Below are 17,406 nucleotides of genomic sequence, written 5' to 3' on the forward strand. Positions count from 1 at the left end.
TATGCCATTCATTATTGATCTTTTGCATTATCGATAATGGAATCCACTGCTTGGCTCTAAATTTAGGCTTCACTTGCTTTTGGGAAATGGAAAGGGTCAGCCATCTGTCATTCTCACGCTGAACCACAGCTCTTTCTTCCTTAATCGCAGATGCCAAACGCGCCCCCTTGGAGCGATCACGGTCCCGGCAGAACGTGATAGCTGGTGTGGAGCTCCATCCTGTTGTCAAGGAGCTCGACCTTGACCAAGTTATTGGGCCTACCCCACAGAACTGGCACAACAAATCAGGACGAGAAAATGCGCTCTCGAAGAGCAGAACCCAAGACAAAGCAGAAAATGGAGCCACGCGTGACGATGGCAAAGAAAACGAGACCGATGCACTCCTGGCTCGCCTGCGGGCCCTATAACGGCTGCAGTCAGTGCCTTTCGGGCTTGGCCACGGTCTCTTTCGATGCCATCCACCGATGTTCATAAATGTGCCCTTGGCATCAGCTGGTGCACCACACCGTGCTGTGGTTGACGTGTCAGGAGTTTTTTCTTTGCCATTTCATGGCGGTTTATAATATGAATGAGTCCGGAGCACACTTGGCACAGGCCAGCCAGCAGAGTTTTGAACCATTTCGGTTTTTGTTTTTTAAGGATGCGACGTTTCAAAGTGTGTTTGCAACAAACTCTGGCAAAATGTGATTATTTATTCGTGGTGCTCTGACTTTATTGGCCAGCTGCGTTGGCAAATTAAATTTCAAGTTAAACCACACACAAAAGGAAAACCTCACTATCTTCAACAATGAAGGATTGAGTGTTTTATTCATTCACGTTGTTGCTCATAATCTCTGTCAGTATGTTAATGCTCCATCCTCCTCCATCAGTCTCAACGAGCGCAATGGATTAAAAAGGAAACCAAAAAGTAAAACCTGTTGGTACTCAAACCAGTATTATTATATCCAAGTATCTACCTTTGAAATACTCAAGTTTTTCAGTAACTATTTAATCTATCCTACCTGTTAATCTGCCAGTATCTTGTATCTGCAAATGTATTTTAAGCCATAATGTCAAACAATCAAGGTGTGGACACCTGAACGGGTGTGAATTCTATATGAATGGTGTGGATTATATATGAATTTGATTCAAGACATTGTCCTTTTTGTTTGGAAAGGAGAAAAATGTTTGTTTAATGATAATAATAATATTATAAATTGGGGATGTGCTGTTACATTTTGGGAGTTCGCTGTAAGCGGGCTCGATGGCTCGTATTGCCTTATTCTAAGTCCGTCTTCACGATGGATAAACACATGACCTTGGTGACATCTTATCGTTTACCCCTTTTGCACTAAACTTTACCACGACCTTGCTTTTAAAAAGGGCAATTCGGCTTTGGGAAATCCCGAGCAGCATTATATATGGACAGCTGTGATTTATCGACTCCTTGCGTTTCCGAACCCGTGGCGGTGCCGTTTGGTGCCTCGTTCGATTCCACACGGGCTGTTTTGGACGCAAACTCGGACGCAAACTTTCCAGTGCTGCGTGCACTCTTATTTTTACTCTAACTTGTATGCATGTAAATTCTTTCCATGAACGTTGCTAGTATTAAATGTGAATATAATTATAAACTTTCATTAAACAACTCTCTCGTTTCTTTTTCTCGTGGCTGATTCTCAATGTTGTTTGTTGTCTTTGAGACAGCTTTGCAATACTATGATACCAAATAAATTGTGGTTTAAAATGTTTGAAGTGGCCTTAACTTGGACCAAATGGTGACCAGTGTGAAACAAACAAGTCTCGGATCGATTGCGATCACAAACTGGCTGTGAAATTGACACCATGTGATGACAGTGAGAATGCTTGTGATTGCCGATCATTTAACAATTACTGCCATATCCTGTTTGTGTTGCATCTCTCCACCAATCTTTTTCTTTTGGCTTTTCCCATTTTCATGTAGGGTCATGACAGTACCTTCACTTTAAGTACTGTAAACATTGCATCTCTCCAATACCTTCCCTTTTTAAAGGAAACCGCTGAAACAGAAAACTCACTTTTCCAGTTTTTATTGGTCTGTTTTTTGATATTTGTTTGAAAAGAAAAAGCATCATTTTCCAGAAACCGAATAACATCCTAATGTACACAAGAAACTGACAATGTCCTTCCAACCTCCCCCCTCAACCCACAGTTGACCAAAACCCGATTATGATGATAGAGGTTGATGGGTGTTCAATCGATGCAATGGTGAGGCAAATGAGGGCCGATTCTCAGTGGGTAATCCCCAAAGTACTTGTGCCTCCTGTCATTGATACAGCAAAGACCTCCATCCAAAAGCTCGATGATAGGATTGGGAAGTTTGGCAAGGCGTTAAAATGTTTTGTTGTCCAGCCTTGCTTTACCAGCTGTAAACGACTCCAGTCCTTTACAATTTGCTTATTTTCAATGATGTGAAAAATATTTCATCATCGGCATCGCTGACCCATGCATTTCCTACCGATGATGAGTCACTACAGGCTTTGTGCAGTGACTTGTCCAGCACAAAGTCGTCCAACACTGACAGATCTGACCCAGAGGATGATGAGAGGAGAAGTTGATTTGTGCATTCCGACAGGTATACTCGTCCATTTTGGGAACCGTCAGTTAATCCATGTAGCAATGGAAGTGCATGCCTTGCTATCATCAAACCGGTGCCTCTGTCTGGTGCAGAAAACACGTCGAGGGCCTCAGGATGCAGGGAAGGAGATGCATCACAGTCAAGTGGTAGAACTCCAGGAAACCACGGATCAATGTACCTGGTCAAGTCTGAAACAGAGAAAACACTGCTTTTCACACAAGCTGCAACTAAACTCCTCTTTGTGTTGAGTATAAAATTCAAACATGTCTTTAAAGACTGGCCCTCAATGTTAGTGGAGTCGATAGTGTGCCAGACATGTGTGGAGTAGATACGGTGTTCCTGGATGAGTGGAGCCGGCACGGTGCGGCAGGCACGGTGCGGCAGGCACGGTGCGCGAGCGCGGCAGGCACGGTGCGCCGGGCGCGGCAGGCACGGTGCGCCGGGCGCGAGCGCGGCAGGCACGGTGCGCCGGGCGCGAGCGCGGCAGGCACGGTGCGCCGGGCGCGAGCGCGGCAGGCACGGTGCGCCGGGCGCGAGCGCGGCAGGCACGGTGCGCCGGGCGCGAGCGCGGCAGGCACGGTGCGCCGGGCGCGAGCGCGGCAGGCACGGTGCGCCGGGCGCGAGCGCGGCAGGCACGGTGCGCCGGGCGCGAGCGCGGCAGGCACGGTGCGCCGGGCGCGAGCGCGGCAGGCACGGTGCGCCGGGCGCGAGCGCGGCAGGCACGGGGCGCGAGCGCGGCAGGCACGGGGCGCGAGCGCGGCAGGCACGGGGCGCGAGCGCGGCAGGCACGGGGCGCCGGGCGCGAGTGGAGGGGATACGGTGCACCAGAGGCGAGTGGAGCAGACACGGTGCACAGGACGTGATTGGAGTGAGTGGATGTGGTGTGCTTGTATACGAGTGGAGTGGATACAGTGTGCTTGGAAATGAGTGGTGTGAGTGAGTGGATATCATGTGCTTGGATATGAGTGGAGTGAGTGGATATAGTGTGCTTGGAGATGAGTGGTGTGGATTGGATATAGTGTGCTTGGATATGAGTGGTGTGGAGTGGATACAGTGTGCTTGGATATGAGTGGATATAGTGTGCTTGGATATGAGTGGTGTGGAGTGGATATAGTGTGCTTGGATACGAGTGGAGTGAATGGAGTAGGGGAGTGGATATAGTGTGCTCAGATATGAGTGGAGTCAATACAGTGTGCATGGATATGAGTGGAGTGGATACAGTGTGCTTGGATAGGAGTGCAGTGAGTGAATATAGTGCACTTGGACATGAGTGGAGTGGAGTGAATGGAGTAGAGCGAGTAGATATAGTGTGCTTGGATATTAGTGCAGTGAGTGGATACAGTGTGCTTGGATATGAGTGGAGTGGATAAAGGGTGCTTGGATATGAGTGCAGTGAGTGTACATAGTGTGCTTTGATATGAGAGGAGTGGAGTAGATATCATGTGCTTGGAGATGAGTGCAGTGAGTGAGTGGATATAGTGTTCTCAGATACGAGTGGAGTGGATGAAGTGTGCTTGGATATGAGTGGAGTGGATGCAGTGTGTTTGGATACGAGTGGAGTGAGTGAGTGGATATAGTGTGCTTAGATATGAATGGAGTAGAGTGAGTGGATTTAGTGTGCTTGGATATGAGTGTAGAGTGGATGTAGTGTGCTTCGATACGAGTGTAGAGTGGATATGAGTGTAGAGTGGATGTAGTGTGCTTCGATACGAGTGCAGTGAGTGGACATAGTGTGCTTGGATATGAGTGTAGAGTGGATATAGTGTGCTTGGATACGAGTGTAGAGTGGATATGAGTAGAGTAGATGTAGTGTGCGTCGATACGAGTGCAGTGAGTGGACTTCGTGTGCTTCGATACGAGTGCAGTGAGTGGACATAGTGTGCTTGGATATGAGTGTAGAGTGGATATATTGTGCTTGGATAGGAGTGGAGTGGGTTGGATATGAGTGCAGTGGGTTGACATAGTATGCTTGGATATGAGTGCAGTGAGTGGATATAGTGTGCTTGGATATGAGTGGAGTGGATATAGTGTGCTTGGTTATGAGTGAAGTGGATATCGTGTGCTTGGATATGAGTGAAGTGGATATCGTGTGCTTGGATATGAGAGGAGTGGAGTGGATATAGTGTGCTTGGACATGAGTGGAGTGAGTGAATGGATATAGTGTTCTCAGCTATGATTGGAGTGGATATCGTGTGGTTGGATATGAGTGGAGTGGATACAGTGTGCTTGGTTATGAGTGGAGTGGATATAGTGTGCTTGGACATGAGTGGAGTGAGTGAGTGGATCTAGTATGCTTGGATATGACAGGAGTGGAGTGGATATAGTGTACTTGGATATGAGTGCCGTGAGTGTATATAATGTGCCTGGATGAGTGGAGTGGATATGGTGTCCTTGGTTATGAGTGGAGTGGATACAGTGTGCTTGGATATGAGTGGAGTGGATATAGTGTGCTTGGTTATGAGTGTAGTGGATATAGTGTGCTTGGTTATGAGTGGAGTGGATATATTGTGCTTGAATACGAGTGGAGTGGACATAGTGTGCTTGGTTATGAGTGGAGTGGATCAAGTGTGCTTGGATATGAGTGGAGTGGATATAGTGTGCTTCGTTATGAGTGGAGTGGATATAGTGTGCTTGGTTTTGAGTGGAGTGGAGTGGATATAGTGTGCTTGGATACGAGAGGAAAGGATATAGTGTGCTTGATTATGAGTGGAGTAGATATCGTGTGCTTGGATATAGTGTGCTTGGATACGAGTGTAGTGAGTGGATATAGGGTGCTTGGATATGAGTGGAGAGTGGATATAGTGTGCTTGGTTATGAGTGCAGTGGATATAGTGTGCTTGGATATGAGTGCAGTGAGTGGATTTTGTGTACTTTGATGTGAGTGAAGAGTGGATATAGTGTGCTTGGTAATGAGTGGAGTGGATATAGTGTGCTTGGATACGAGAGGAAAGGATATAGTGTGCTTGGTTATGAGTGGAGTGGATATCTTGTGCTTGGATATCAGAGGAGTGGAGTGGATATAGTGTGCTTGGATACGAGTGTAGTGGGTGGATATAGGGTACTTGGTATGAGTGGAGTGGATATAGTGTGCTTGGATACGAGTGCAGTGAGTGGATATCGTGTACTTTGATACGAGTGAAGAGTGGATATAGTGTGCTTGGTAATGAGTGGAGTGGATATAGTGTGCTTGGATACGAGAGGAGTGGATATAGTGTGCTTGGATACGAGAGGAGTGGATATAGTGTGCTTGGATATGAGAGGAGTGGAGTGGATATCGTATGCTGAGATATGAGCACAGTGAGTGGATATAGTGTGCTTGGATATTGTAATATCGTGGTGGAGGTGCGCCAAGGCAGACACGAGCCAGAGGATAGCACAACCCTGCTTTATTGCCACGAGCGAGAGTGTGAGCGTACAATGCCCGTAACTCCACTTTATTACGTACTCGATGCACTCTTCAGCCACACGACCTACAGGCTCCACAGACCACAATGGCTACAACCACGCCTCAGGCGGCGCGCACTCCTATATCCCGTGCAAGCACGTGACCACTCTAACACCACTCCTCCACGCCTCCACCACGCTCCCTGCATCACGCCCTGCCCCCGCAGGCCCAGTACACCACAGATATGAGTACAGTGAGTGGATATTGTGTGCTTGGATATGATATGAGTGGAGTGGATACAGTGAGCTTGGATATGAGTGGAGTGGATATAGTGTGCTTGGATACAAGTGGAGTGGATACAGTGTGCTTGGTTATGAGTGGAGTGGATACAGTGTGCTTGGTTTTGAGTGGAGTGGATACAGTGTGCTTGGTTAGGAGTGGATACAGTGTGCTTGGTTAGGAGTGGAGTGAATATAGTGTGCTTGGATATGAGTGCAGTGAGTGGATATAGTGTACTTTGATATGAGTGAAGAGTGGATATGGTGTGCTTGGTAATGAGTGGAGTGGATATAGTGTGCTTGGATATGAGAACAGTGAGTGGATATAGTGTGCTTGGATACGAGTACAGTATGTGGATGTCGTGTGCTTGGATATGAGTACAGTGAGTGGATATCGTGTGCTTGGATATGAGTACAGTGAGTGGATATCGTGTGCTTGGATATGAGTACAGTGAGTGGATACCGTGTGCTTGGATATGAGTGGAGTGGATACAGTGTGCTTGGATATGAGTGGAGTGGATACAGTGTGCTTGGATATGAGTGGAGTGGATATAGTGTGCTTGGTTATGAGTGGAGTGGATATAGTGTGCTTGGTTATGAGTGGAGTGGATACAGTGTACTTGGTTAGGAGTGGAGTGGAGTGGATATAGTGTGCTTGGATATGAGTGGAGTGGATATAGTGTGCTTGGATATGAGGAGTGGAGTGGATATAGTGTGCTTGGATACGAGAGGAGTGGAGTGGATATAGTCTGCTTGGATAGGAGTAGAGTGGGTTGGATAAAGTGTGCTTGGATATGAGTGGAGTGAGTGAGTGGATACAGTGTGCTTGGATATGAGTGCAGTGAGTGGATATGAGGAGTGGAGTGGATATAGTGTGCTTGGTTATGAGTGGAGTGGATATCGTGTGCTTAGTTATGAGTCGAGTGGATATAGTGTGCTTGGTTATGAGTATGGAGTGGATATAGTGTGCTTGGCTATAAGAGGAAAGGATATAGTGTGCTTGGTTATGAGTGGAGTGGATATAGTGTGCTTGGATATGAGTGTAGTGAGTGGATATTGTGTGCTTGGATACAAGTGTGGAGTGGATATCGTGTGCTTGGTTATGAGTGGAATGGAGTGGAGTGGATATAGTGTGCTTGGATATGAGAGGAAAGGATATAGTGTGCTTGGTTATGAGTCGAGTGGATATAGTGTGCTTGGATATGAGTGGAGTGTAGTGGATATAGTGTGCTTGGATGTGAGTGCAGTGAGTGGATATAGTATGCTTGGATATGAGTGCAGTCAGTGGATATAGTATGCTTGGATACGAGTGCAGTGAGTGGATATAGTATGCTTAGATACGAGTGCAGTGAGTGGATATAGTATGCTTGGATATGAGTGCAGTGAGTGGATATATGGTGTGCTTGGATATGAGTGGAGTGGATACAGTATGCTTGGATATGAGTGCAGTGAGTGGATATAGTGTGCTTGGTTATGAGTGGAGTGGATATAGTGTGCTTGGATGTCAGAGGAGTGGAGTGGATATAGTGTGCTTCAATATGAGTGCAGTGAGTGGATATAGTGTGCTTGGTTATGAGCAGAGTGGAGTGGATATATTATGCTTGGATACGAGAGCAGTGAGTGGATATAGTGTGCTTGCATATCAGAGGAGTGGAGTGGATATCGTGTGCTTGGATATGAGTGCAGTGAGTGGATATAGTGTACTTGGATATGAGTGTCGAGTGGATATAGTGTGCTTGGATATGAGTGGAGTGGATACAGTGTGCTTGGATATGGGAGGAAAGGATATAGTGTGCTTGGTTATGAGTGGAGTGGATATAGTGTGCTTGGATGTCAGAGGAGTGGAGTTGATATCGTGTGCTTGGATATGAGTGGAGTGGATATAGTGTGCTTAGATATGAGTGCAGTGAGTGGATATAGTGTGCTTTGATATGAGTGTGGAGTGGATATAGTGTGCTTGGATATGAGTGTCGAGTGGATATCGTGTGCTTGGTTTTGAGCGGAGTGGAGTGGATATAGTATGCTTTTATACGAGTGCAGTGAGTGGATATAGTGTGCTTGGATATCAGAGGAGTGGAGTGGATTTCGTGTGCTTGGATATGAGTGTAGTGAGTGGATATAGTGTGCTTGGATATGAGTGGAGTGGAGTGGACATAGTGTACTTGGATATGAGTGCAGAGTGGATATAGTGTACTTGGATATGAGTGCAGAGGATATAGTGTGCTTGGTTATGACTGCAGAGTGGATATAGTGTGCTTGGTTATGAGTGGAGTGGATATAGTGTGCTTGGTTATGAGTGGAGTGGATATAGTGTGCTTGGTTATGAGTGGATATAGTGTGCTTTGTTTTGAGAGGAGTGGAATTAGTGTGCTTGGATATGAGAGGAATGGATATAGTGTGCTTGGATATGAGAGGAGTGGATATAGTGTGCTTGGATATGAGAGGAGTGGAGTGGATATAGTGTGCTTGGATATGAGTGGAGTGGATATAGTGTGCTTGGATATGAGTGCAGTGAGTGGATATAGTGTGCTTGGATATGAGTGCAGTGAGTGGATATAGTGTGCTTGGATATGAGTGCAGTGAGTGGATATAGTGTGCTTGGATATGAGTGCAGTGAGTGGATATAGTGTGCTTGGATATGAGTGCAGTGAGTGGATATAGTGTGCTTGGTTATGAGTGGAGTGGATATAGTGTGCTTGGATATGAGTGGACTGGATACAGTGTGCTTGGATATGGGAGGAAAGGATATAGTGTGCTTGGTTATGAGTGGAGTGGATATAGTGTGCTTGGATGTCAGAGGAGTGGAGTTGATATCGTGTGCTTGGATATGAGTGGAGTGGATATAGTGTGCTTAGATATGAGTGCAGTGAGTGGATATAGTGTGCTTTGATATGAGTGTGGAGTGGATATAGTGTGCTTGGATATGAGTGGAGAGTGGATATCGTGTGCTTGGTTTTGAGCGGAGTGGAGTGGATATAGTATGCTTTTATATGAGTGCAGTGAGTGGATATAGTGTGCTTGGATATCAGAGGAGTGGAGTGGATTTCGTGTGCTTGGATATGAGTGTAGTGAGTGGATATAGTGTGCTTGGATATGAGTGGAGTGGAGTGGACATAGTGTACTTGGATATGAGTGCAGAGTGGATATAGTGTACTTGGATATGAGTGCAGAGTGGATATAGTGTACTTGGTTATGACTGCAGAGTGGATATAGTGTGCTTGGTTATGAGTGGAGTGGATATAGTGTGCTTGGTTATGAGTGGAGTGGATATAGTGTGCTTGGTTATGAGTGGAGTGGATATAGTGTGCTTGGTTATGAGTGGAGTGAGTGGATATAGTGTGCTTGGATATGAGAGGAATGGATATAGTGTGCTTGGATATGAGAGGAGTGGAGTGGATATAGTGTGCTTGGATATGAGAGGAGTGGAGTGGATATAGTGTGCTTGGATATGAGTGGAGTGGATATAGTGTGCTTGGATATGAGTGCAGTGAGTGGATATAGTGTGCTTGGATATGAGTGCAGTGAGTGGATATAGTGTGCTTGGATATGAGTGCAGTGGATATAGTGTGCTTGGTTATGAGTGGAGTGGATATAGTGTGCTTGGTTATGAGTGGAGTGGATATAGTGTGCTTGGTTATGAGTGGAGTGGATATAGTGTGCTTGGTTATGAGTGGAGTGGATATAGTGTGCTTGGTTATGAGTGGAGTGGATATAGTGTGCTTGGTTATGAGTGGAGTGAATATAGTGTGCTTGGTTATGAGTGGAGTGGATATAGTGTGCTTGGTTATGAGTGGAGTGGATATAGTGTGCTTGGTTATGAGTGGAGTGGATATAGTGTGCTTGGTTATGAGTGGAGTGGATATACTGTGCTTGGATATGAGTGGAGTGAATATAGTGTGCTTGGATATGAGTGCAGTGAGTGGATATAGTGTGCTTGGATATGAGTGCAGTGAGTGGATATAGTGTGCTTGGTTATGAGTGGAGTGGATATAGTGTGCTTGGTTATGAGTGGAGTGGATATAGTGTGCTTGGTTATGAGTGGAGTGGATATAGTGTGCTTGGTTATGAGTGGAGTGGATATAGTGTGCTTGGTTATGAGTGGAGTGAGTGGATATAGTGTGCTTGGATATGAGAGGAGTGGAGTGGATATAGTGTGCTTGGATATGAGTGCAGTGAGTGGATATAGTGTGCTTGGATATGAGTGCAGTGAGTGGATATAGTGTGCTTGGATATGAGTGCAGTGAGTGGATATAGTGTGCTTGGATATGAGTGCAGTGAGTGGATATAGTGTGCTTGGTTATGAGTGGAGTGGATATAGTGTGCTTGGTTATGAGTGGAGTGGATATAGTGTGCTTGGTTATGAGTGGAGTGGATATAGTGTGCTTGGTTATGAGTGGAGTGGATATAGTGTGCTTGGATATGAGTGGAGTGGATATCGTGTGCTTGGATATGAGTGGAGTGGATACAGTGTGCTTGGTTATGAGTGGAGTGGATATGGTGTGCTTGGATATGAGTGGAGTGGATATAGTGTGCTTGGTTATGAGTGGAGTGGATATACTGTGCTTGGATATGAGTGGAGTGAATATAGTGTGCTTGAATATGAATGCAGTGAGTGGATATAGTGTGCTTGGATATGAGTGGAGTGAATATAGTGTGCTTGAATATGAGTGCAGTGAGTGGATATAGTGTGCTTGGTTATGAGTGGAGTGGATATAGTGTGCTTGGATATGAGTGGAGTGGATATAGTGTGCTTGGATATGAGTGGAGTGGATATAGTGTGCTTGGATATGAGTGGAGTGGATACAGTGTGCTTGAATATGAGTGGAGTGGATACAGTGTGCTTGGTTATGAGTGGAGTGGATACAGAGTGCTTGGTTATGAGTGGAGTGGATATAGTGTGCTTGGATATGAGTGGAGTGGATATAGTGTGCTTGGTTATGAGTGGAGTGGATATACTGTGCTTGGATATGAGTGGAGTGAATATAGTGTGCTTGAATATGAATGCAGTGAGTGGATATAGGGTGCTTGGTTATGAGTGGAGTGGATATAGTGTGCTTGGTTATGAGTGGAGTGGATATAGTGTGCTTGGTTATGAGTGGAGTGGATATAGTGTGCTTGGTTATGAGTGGAGTGGATATAGTGTGCTTGGTTATGAGTGGAGTGGATATAGTGTGCTTGGTTATGAGTGGAGTGGATATAGTGTGCTTGGTTATGAGTGGAGTGGATATAGTGTGCTTGGTTATGAGTGGAGTGGATATAGTGTGCTTGGTTATGAGTGGAGTGGATATAGTGTGCTTGGATATGAGTGGAGTGGATATAGTGTACTTGGATATGAGTGCCGTGAGTGTATATAATGTGCCTGGATGAGTGGAGTGGATATGGTGTCCTTGGTTATGAGTGGAGTGGATATAGTGTGCTTGGATATGAGTGGAGTGGATATAGTGTGCTTGGTTATGAGTGGAGTGGATATACTGTGCTTGGATATGAGTGGAGTGAATATAGTGTGCTTGAATATGAATGCAGTGAGTGGATATAGGGTGCTTGGTTATGAGTGGAGTGGATATAGTGTGCTTGGTTATGAGTGGAGTGGATATAGTGTGCTTGGTTATGAGTGGAGTGGATATAGTGTGCTTGGTTATGAGTGGAGTGGATATAGTGTGCTTGGTTATGAGTGGAGTGGATATAGTGTGCTTGGTTATGAGTGGAGTGGATATAGTGTGCTTGGTTATGAGTGGAGTGGATATAGTGTGCTTGGTTATGAGTGGAGTGGATATAGTGTGCTTGGTTATGAGTGGAGTGAGTGGATATAGTGTGCTTGGATATGAGTGGAGTGGATATAGTATGCTTGGATATGAGTGCAGTGAGTGGATATAGTGTGCTTGGTTATGAGTGGAGTGGCTATCGTGTGCTTGGTTATGAGTGGAGTGGATATCGTGTGCTTGGTTATGAGTGGAGTGGATATCGTGTGCTTGGTTATGAGTGGAGTGGATATCGTGTGCTTGGTTATGAGTGGAGTGGATACAGTGTGCTTGGTTATGAGTGGAGTGGATACAGTGTGCTTGGTTATGAGTGGAGTGGATACAGTGTGCTTGGATATGAGTGGAGTGGATATAGTGTGCTTGGATATGAGTGGAGTGGATATAGTGTGCTTGGATATGAGTGGAGTGGATATAGTGTGCTTGGATATGAGTGGAGTGGATATAGTGTGCTTGAATATGAGTGGAGTGGATACACTGTGCTTGGTTATGAGTGGAGTGGATACAGTGTGCCTGGTTATGAGTGGAGTGGATATAGTGTGCTTGGATATGAGTGGAGTGGATATAGTGTGCTTGGTTATGAGTGGAGTGGATATCGTGTGCTTGGATATGAGTGGAGTGGATATAGTGTGCTTGGTTATGAGTGGAGTGGATATACTGTGCTTGGATATGAGTGGAGTGGATATGGTGTGCTTGAATATGAGTGCAGTGAGTGGATATAGTGTGCTTGGATATGAGTGGAGTGGATATAGTGTGCTTGGATACGAGTGCAGTGAGTGGATATAGTGTGCTTGAATATGAGTGCAGTGAGTGGATATAGTGTGCTTGGTTATGAGTGGAGTGGATATAGTGTGCTTGGTTATGAGTGGAGTGGATATAGTGTGCTTGGATACGAGTTACAGGTTCTCTTACTCATGAAGTACTGGTACATGCAGACAGAGACAACCTGAGACAACAGTTACCCGATTTCAGACAAACACCTTATGGGAAGTGATAACTTCCCAGACAATTGACCCAATCTTGTCCAATCACGTCCAATCACTTTTCTCTCCACAATCACCAGGAAAGTTGAGGAAATCTCTGTCCGCCCGCACATTTGTGGTTTGTCCTTGCCCTGTCCCCAAAATCTGTGGTTATTTAGCTTTTTTTGGTGCCCATACCCCTTGGCTTCTCAGAATATTTCTCGCACCCTTTCTCAACAATCAATGATGTCAGACAGCTCTTAAAATTCGAGACTGAGAATTAGATTCTTTGCACTCCTTTAATAACTGGGTAATTGAACCAGCCGGCATGTTTCACACCCTCAAGGGTTGTGTGCACCCCAGGTTAAGAACCACTGCCCGAAATGCTGACAATCAGGCATCAAGCCAGGAGGCAGCATATGCCATTTTTTGGGGGGTGGTCGCTAGACTACCCTTATTCTCAGGTTTGCCGTCTGTCTGTTTGTATGTAATGGACAGCTCTGGAGGCCAGAGGAGTCAACCGATTTTGATGAAACTTGACCGGTAGGTTCATACCAGGATCTAGTTGTATGCTTTTGAGCACCGTTGCTATGGACGCCACCGTTGCCTCGCAACGGGACTTGGAAATTTTTGAAAAAAATCCGAAAAAAAAATTTTTCTTTCGAAAATCTAAAATCGGCTTCCGCGCTTTTATGCGCACTATAATCAACCTCTGTCAAAAAATTTCAGCCCGATCCGTCAAAAACTGTATGACTAGTATGCAATTATATAGCGACCACCCATGTCGCAAACTGGCTTGTTAACATATTCCATTGGTACATTGGGGTGGGAATTGAACCACCGACCTTCCCAGACTGAATGGATGCTCAAACCACAATCCAGGCTCATTGTTGCCTGTTGCATTTCCGTAAGTCCACATTTGGTCCTCATTTCAACAAGTGAACAGAAAATTTATTTCGTTTTTGCTCTTGTGATGTACTTACACACTTGATAACTGTCTAACCATGACGTTAACATGGCGTTTTAATGTCGCACAGCACGAGCGGCCTCACCTCATACCGTCTGGGTGTCGCTGCCTTCGCCACGTGCTCGCTCTGACCCCCGCCTGCAGCACAGCACAGATTGAGCACATTGCATAAGGGTGGGGAAACATCCGTGGTGATGGCATCGCGCGCATGACGTCACGGAATGGTGATGGCATCGCACGCATGACGTCACGGAATGGTGATGGCATCGCACGCATGACGTCACGGAATGGTGATGGATTAGTGTGAAAATTGCACTGATGCACGTGCTGGTGGAGTCTCACCTCGTGGGTGTAGCCCTCCCGGGGTCTCGGCTCGCCTGCACATTTCCCCGGCACCACAGCCGGTAGACCAGGAGCTGGTGGAGTGAGGAGACCATTAACGGGCGGGTTCACACGCTCTGGACCCGAGCCAGTGGTAAATATTGGGGATGAATCGTCAGGGGGACTTTGACGAGGGTCACACTCCCTCGGGGTTGGTCCTGCGTTCATTTCCATATTTACCGACGACAAGCGTGAGGTCTTGCGAGGAGCATCGCTCGGCATTACCACAATGTCTGTCTTACTGAGTTTCTGCTTCCCTACCTTCATACACGGCTTGCGGTAGTAGGTTTCGGCCGTGCGGCAGTTGTACGTGCGGATCTCTTTGTTCTCACGCTTGCAAACCACGGCGATGACCACCATGGCCACAAAGAGCACGGAGCAAATTCCACCGAGTGCAATGAGGAGCACGAGTGGAACCTGCGGGGAGGGGGCCTCACCCTCCTGCTCTGCTGCTTCGGGTATGACATCAACCAGCAGAATGCGCAACGTGGCACGGGTCGACAGAGGAGGACTACCCTGATCCGAGACTAACACCTCCAGGATGTGCTCCGCACGGTCGCCCTTCTGGAAACGACGCGTCGTTCGGATCTCACCCGTCACCTCGTTCACGGAGAACCAATGGTGATCGTTTCCACGGATGGTGGCGTAGCTCAACCTCGCCTTCTCCTGATGGTCTTTGTCCTTTGCCTCAACGCGAATCACCGACGATCCCGCACTTGTGCCCCAGAGTAAGTAGAGTGTGGCGTTGCCATCGAGAAGACGCGGTGACACGATGCTTGGCGCGTTGTCGTTCTGGTCTTCAACAAAGATGGTGACCTGCACCGTGCTGTTCCGCTGCGGGAAACCGTGGTCACGCGCCTGCACCTGGAAGCTCAAGCGACGGGTCTGCTCATAATCCAGGGACAAGAGCGCGTACACGTTTCCTCTGCCGCCGTTGATTGAGAGCAGCGAATGGATGGGGATTCCATTCACCGAGGTCTTCACGATCGAGTAGAAGACCGTTCCGTTGTCCCCCTGGTCTGGATCGAACGCTGCCACGGAGGCGATCAGCGCTCCAGGCACGTTGTTCTCACGAACTTTGAACTCGTAAAAGGGACTTTGAAAACGCGGGGCATTGTCATTCACGTCTCCCACCACGATCTTCAGCGTCTTCAGGGTCTCCAACCTCGGCTCGCCTGTGTCCCAGGCCACGAGAGTCACGTTGTATTGGGATCGTCGCTCACGGTCCAGTGGGCCCGTCGTGTACATGGAGTACACGTCGCCGTTGTGGTGTAAGGTGAATGGTCCGTTCCCACGGAGTGATGCGCTTACCTTCCCGTTGGACCCCGAGTCGCGGTCCCTCACCTGCACCGACGTCACGAATGCTCCCGTAGTTTCACCCTCGTCGATGGTCAAGGTGCCTGCCACCTCGCCGTGGACCGTGAACTCGGGTGCATTGTCGTTCTGGTCCAGAACGTGCACGAGCACCTTGCAATGCGTCCACAGTGGGTGTGCGCCTTGATCTTCCGCACGCACCGAGAACTCCAGGCTCTGGCTCTCCTCGTAGTCCAAGACCCCACGCAGTCGGATTTGACCACTGTTTCGATCCACAGTAAACAGATCGTGCGTGCGCTCGGAGTTACCGTACTGATCGAGGTAGAAGTGCACCATTCCATTGTGTCCCGAGTCCATGTCTGTGGCGTTCAGGTGGACCAGCACTTGGCCACGTGGTCCGTTCTCCTGCACGTTCACCCTGTACACGGGCTCGGTGCACACGGGTCGGTTGTCGTTAGAGTCAAGCACGTGGACGACGATGCGCAGCGAGCCGCTGCGTGCTGGAGATCCCCCATCAACGGCGTGCAACATGAGCACCAGTCGCGAAATCCGCTCCCGATCTAGAGGTTTTGCGACGATCAGCTCTGGAAGACCCAAGCCACTACCAAACCCAGCCCGAACATGCAGTGTAAACGTGTCGCTACTGCTGAGCGAGTAGCGCTGAATGCCGTTCATTCCAGCGTCTGGATCATGAGCGCCAACCAGCGGGAATCGCGCACCAACATGGACCGACTCCGAGATGTTGAGGGTTATGATGGGCGAACCAAACTCAGGCGAGTGGTCGTTCACATCAATCACTTGGACTTCGATCTCCAGAAAACGTTCACCCAGCAGGAGGTCAAGTAGCAGAACACATGGATCCAGCTTCTTACATTGTCGCTCTCGGTCCAGTCGCTGCGTGGTGAAAATCCCACCCGTAGTGACATTAAAAGCAAGCAGGCCCTTCGTACTGGACAACACCTTGATCCTCGAAGGTCTCAAACCACCATTCTCACCAATGCCAAACTCGTCCAACTGCACTTTTCCCACAGTTACACCCGCCTCTTTCTCCTCAACCACGGAGAACCGCAGCGTCCCAGACTCAGCAGCACCTCCTCTCGCACATAAAAGGGTCAACACGATGACTGCCGCTGTGACCCAGAGGCGGACCTTGAAGACCATGCTTCACGGAGCATGGACATGAACTAGTTATCTCGTGAGTCGCACTCAAGCTGAAGGACCTTCACCGACGTGTAGGCCATCTCTGATTGTGTCCCATTACGAGTATGTGCGTCGTTCTTCTCATGGTCCTGGATGCAGTGGTCGCCGGGGTCAACCGAGCGGTTTTATCGGCACCACTGGAGCTTTGTGTCTGGCGTGATGGGGAGGGCGAGGTGGCAGGATATCCTGCATGCTCGTCGCCAGGACGACCCCACCTCTCGTGCAACCTGTGCAGCAAATCAGCGCCTCTCCCCCAACGCTATCCTCCTTGCGATCTCCTGGAGAACCAAGGAAGGAGGGGTTGGGCTCCCGATGGGTGGGGGTCTAAGGGGTCGTGTCTCAAGCAAAACAGGAAAAGGTAATTCTTTTGCGGTTATGATGCGAGACGAAGTCAAATTGTCCAAAGTTGGTGCGATCTTTAAACCTCGCACAAACTCTCGTTGAACTTTCACAACCCTCTGTGCATGATCTTTCAGGTTCATGGTCGCCTCGAGCTTGTGGATGGTGTGGGTGGTCCATTGTTTCATGGCATTATTGACTCGATGTGGAAAAACGTTTTGTTTGTATTCA

The 17,406-nt window shown here is 47.7% G+C and overlaps 2 protein-coding genes across 11 annotated transcripts in view; one reads left to right on the plus strand and one right to left on the minus strand.

Moving 5' to 3' along the window:
• The window catches only part of LOC147014513 (protein diaphanous homolog 2-like), a 48,111-nt gene extending 46,384 nt beyond the window's left edge, over positions 1–1,727 (plus strand). For all 7 annotated transcript variants that reach the window (XM_085852493.1, XM_085852495.1, XM_085852494.1 and 4 more), the window contains one exon: positions 151–1,727. In XM_085852493.1, coding sequence (XP_085708619.1) covers positions 151–407 — 257 coding nt within the window. In that variant the 3' untranslated portion in view covers positions 408–1,727. The remainder of the gene's footprint in view (positions 1–150) is intronic.
• A 302-nt stretch (positions 1,728–2,029) lies between these two features.
• Positions 2,030–17,075, minus strand: LOC147014514 (protocadherin-19-like). Of its 4 annotated transcripts, none has more exons than XM_085852502.1 (4): positions 14,584–17,075; positions 14,284–14,357; positions 14,027–14,079; positions 2,492–2,781 (listed from the first exon to the last, which is right to left on the minus strand). In XM_085852502.1, the coding sequence occupies exons 1-3, from the start codon at positions 16,795–16,797 to the stop codon at positions 14,028–14,030; spliced, it is 2,340 nt and encodes a 779-aa protein (XP_085708628.1). In that variant the 5' UTR covers positions 16,798–17,075; the 3' UTR covers positions 2,492–2,781; position 14,027. The 4 variants fall into 4 exon arrangements, with proteins under 4 accessions (XP_085708626.1, XP_085708627.1, XP_085708628.1 ...); XM_085852503.1 differs by having other exon boundaries at positions 2,510–2,781; positions 14,034–14,079; XM_085852500.1 differs by having other exon boundaries at positions 2,030–2,781; positions 14,034–14,079; positions 14,284–17,075.
• Positions 17,076–17,406: the final 331 nt, after the last annotated feature.

The sequence above is a fragment of the Eptatretus burgeri genome, chromosome 13 (assembly GCF_056783735.1).
Source record: "Eptatretus burgeri isolate ZD-2024b chromosome 13, Ebu_testis_v1, whole genome shotgun sequence".
Classification (NCBI taxonomy): domain Eukaryota; kingdom Metazoa; phylum Chordata; class Myxini; order Myxiniformes; family Myxinidae; genus Eptatretus; species Eptatretus burgeri.

Excerpts from the sequence above, each read along its gene's own strand:
- LOC147014514 (XM_085852500.1), bottom strand. The coding sequence starts at position 16,797 with ATGGTCTTCAAGGTCCGCCTCTGGGTCACAGCGGCAGTCATCGTGTTG. Across the intron at positions 14,080-14,283 it reads GGGAGGGCTACACCCACGAG|GCGGGGGTCAGAGCGAGCAC; the intron begins GTGAGACTCCAC and ends GCTGTGCTGCAG. Across the intron at positions 2,782-14,033 it reads AAGGCAGCGACACCCAGACG|ACTTGACCAGGTACATTGAT; the intron begins GTATGAGGTGAG and ends TCTCTGTTTCAG.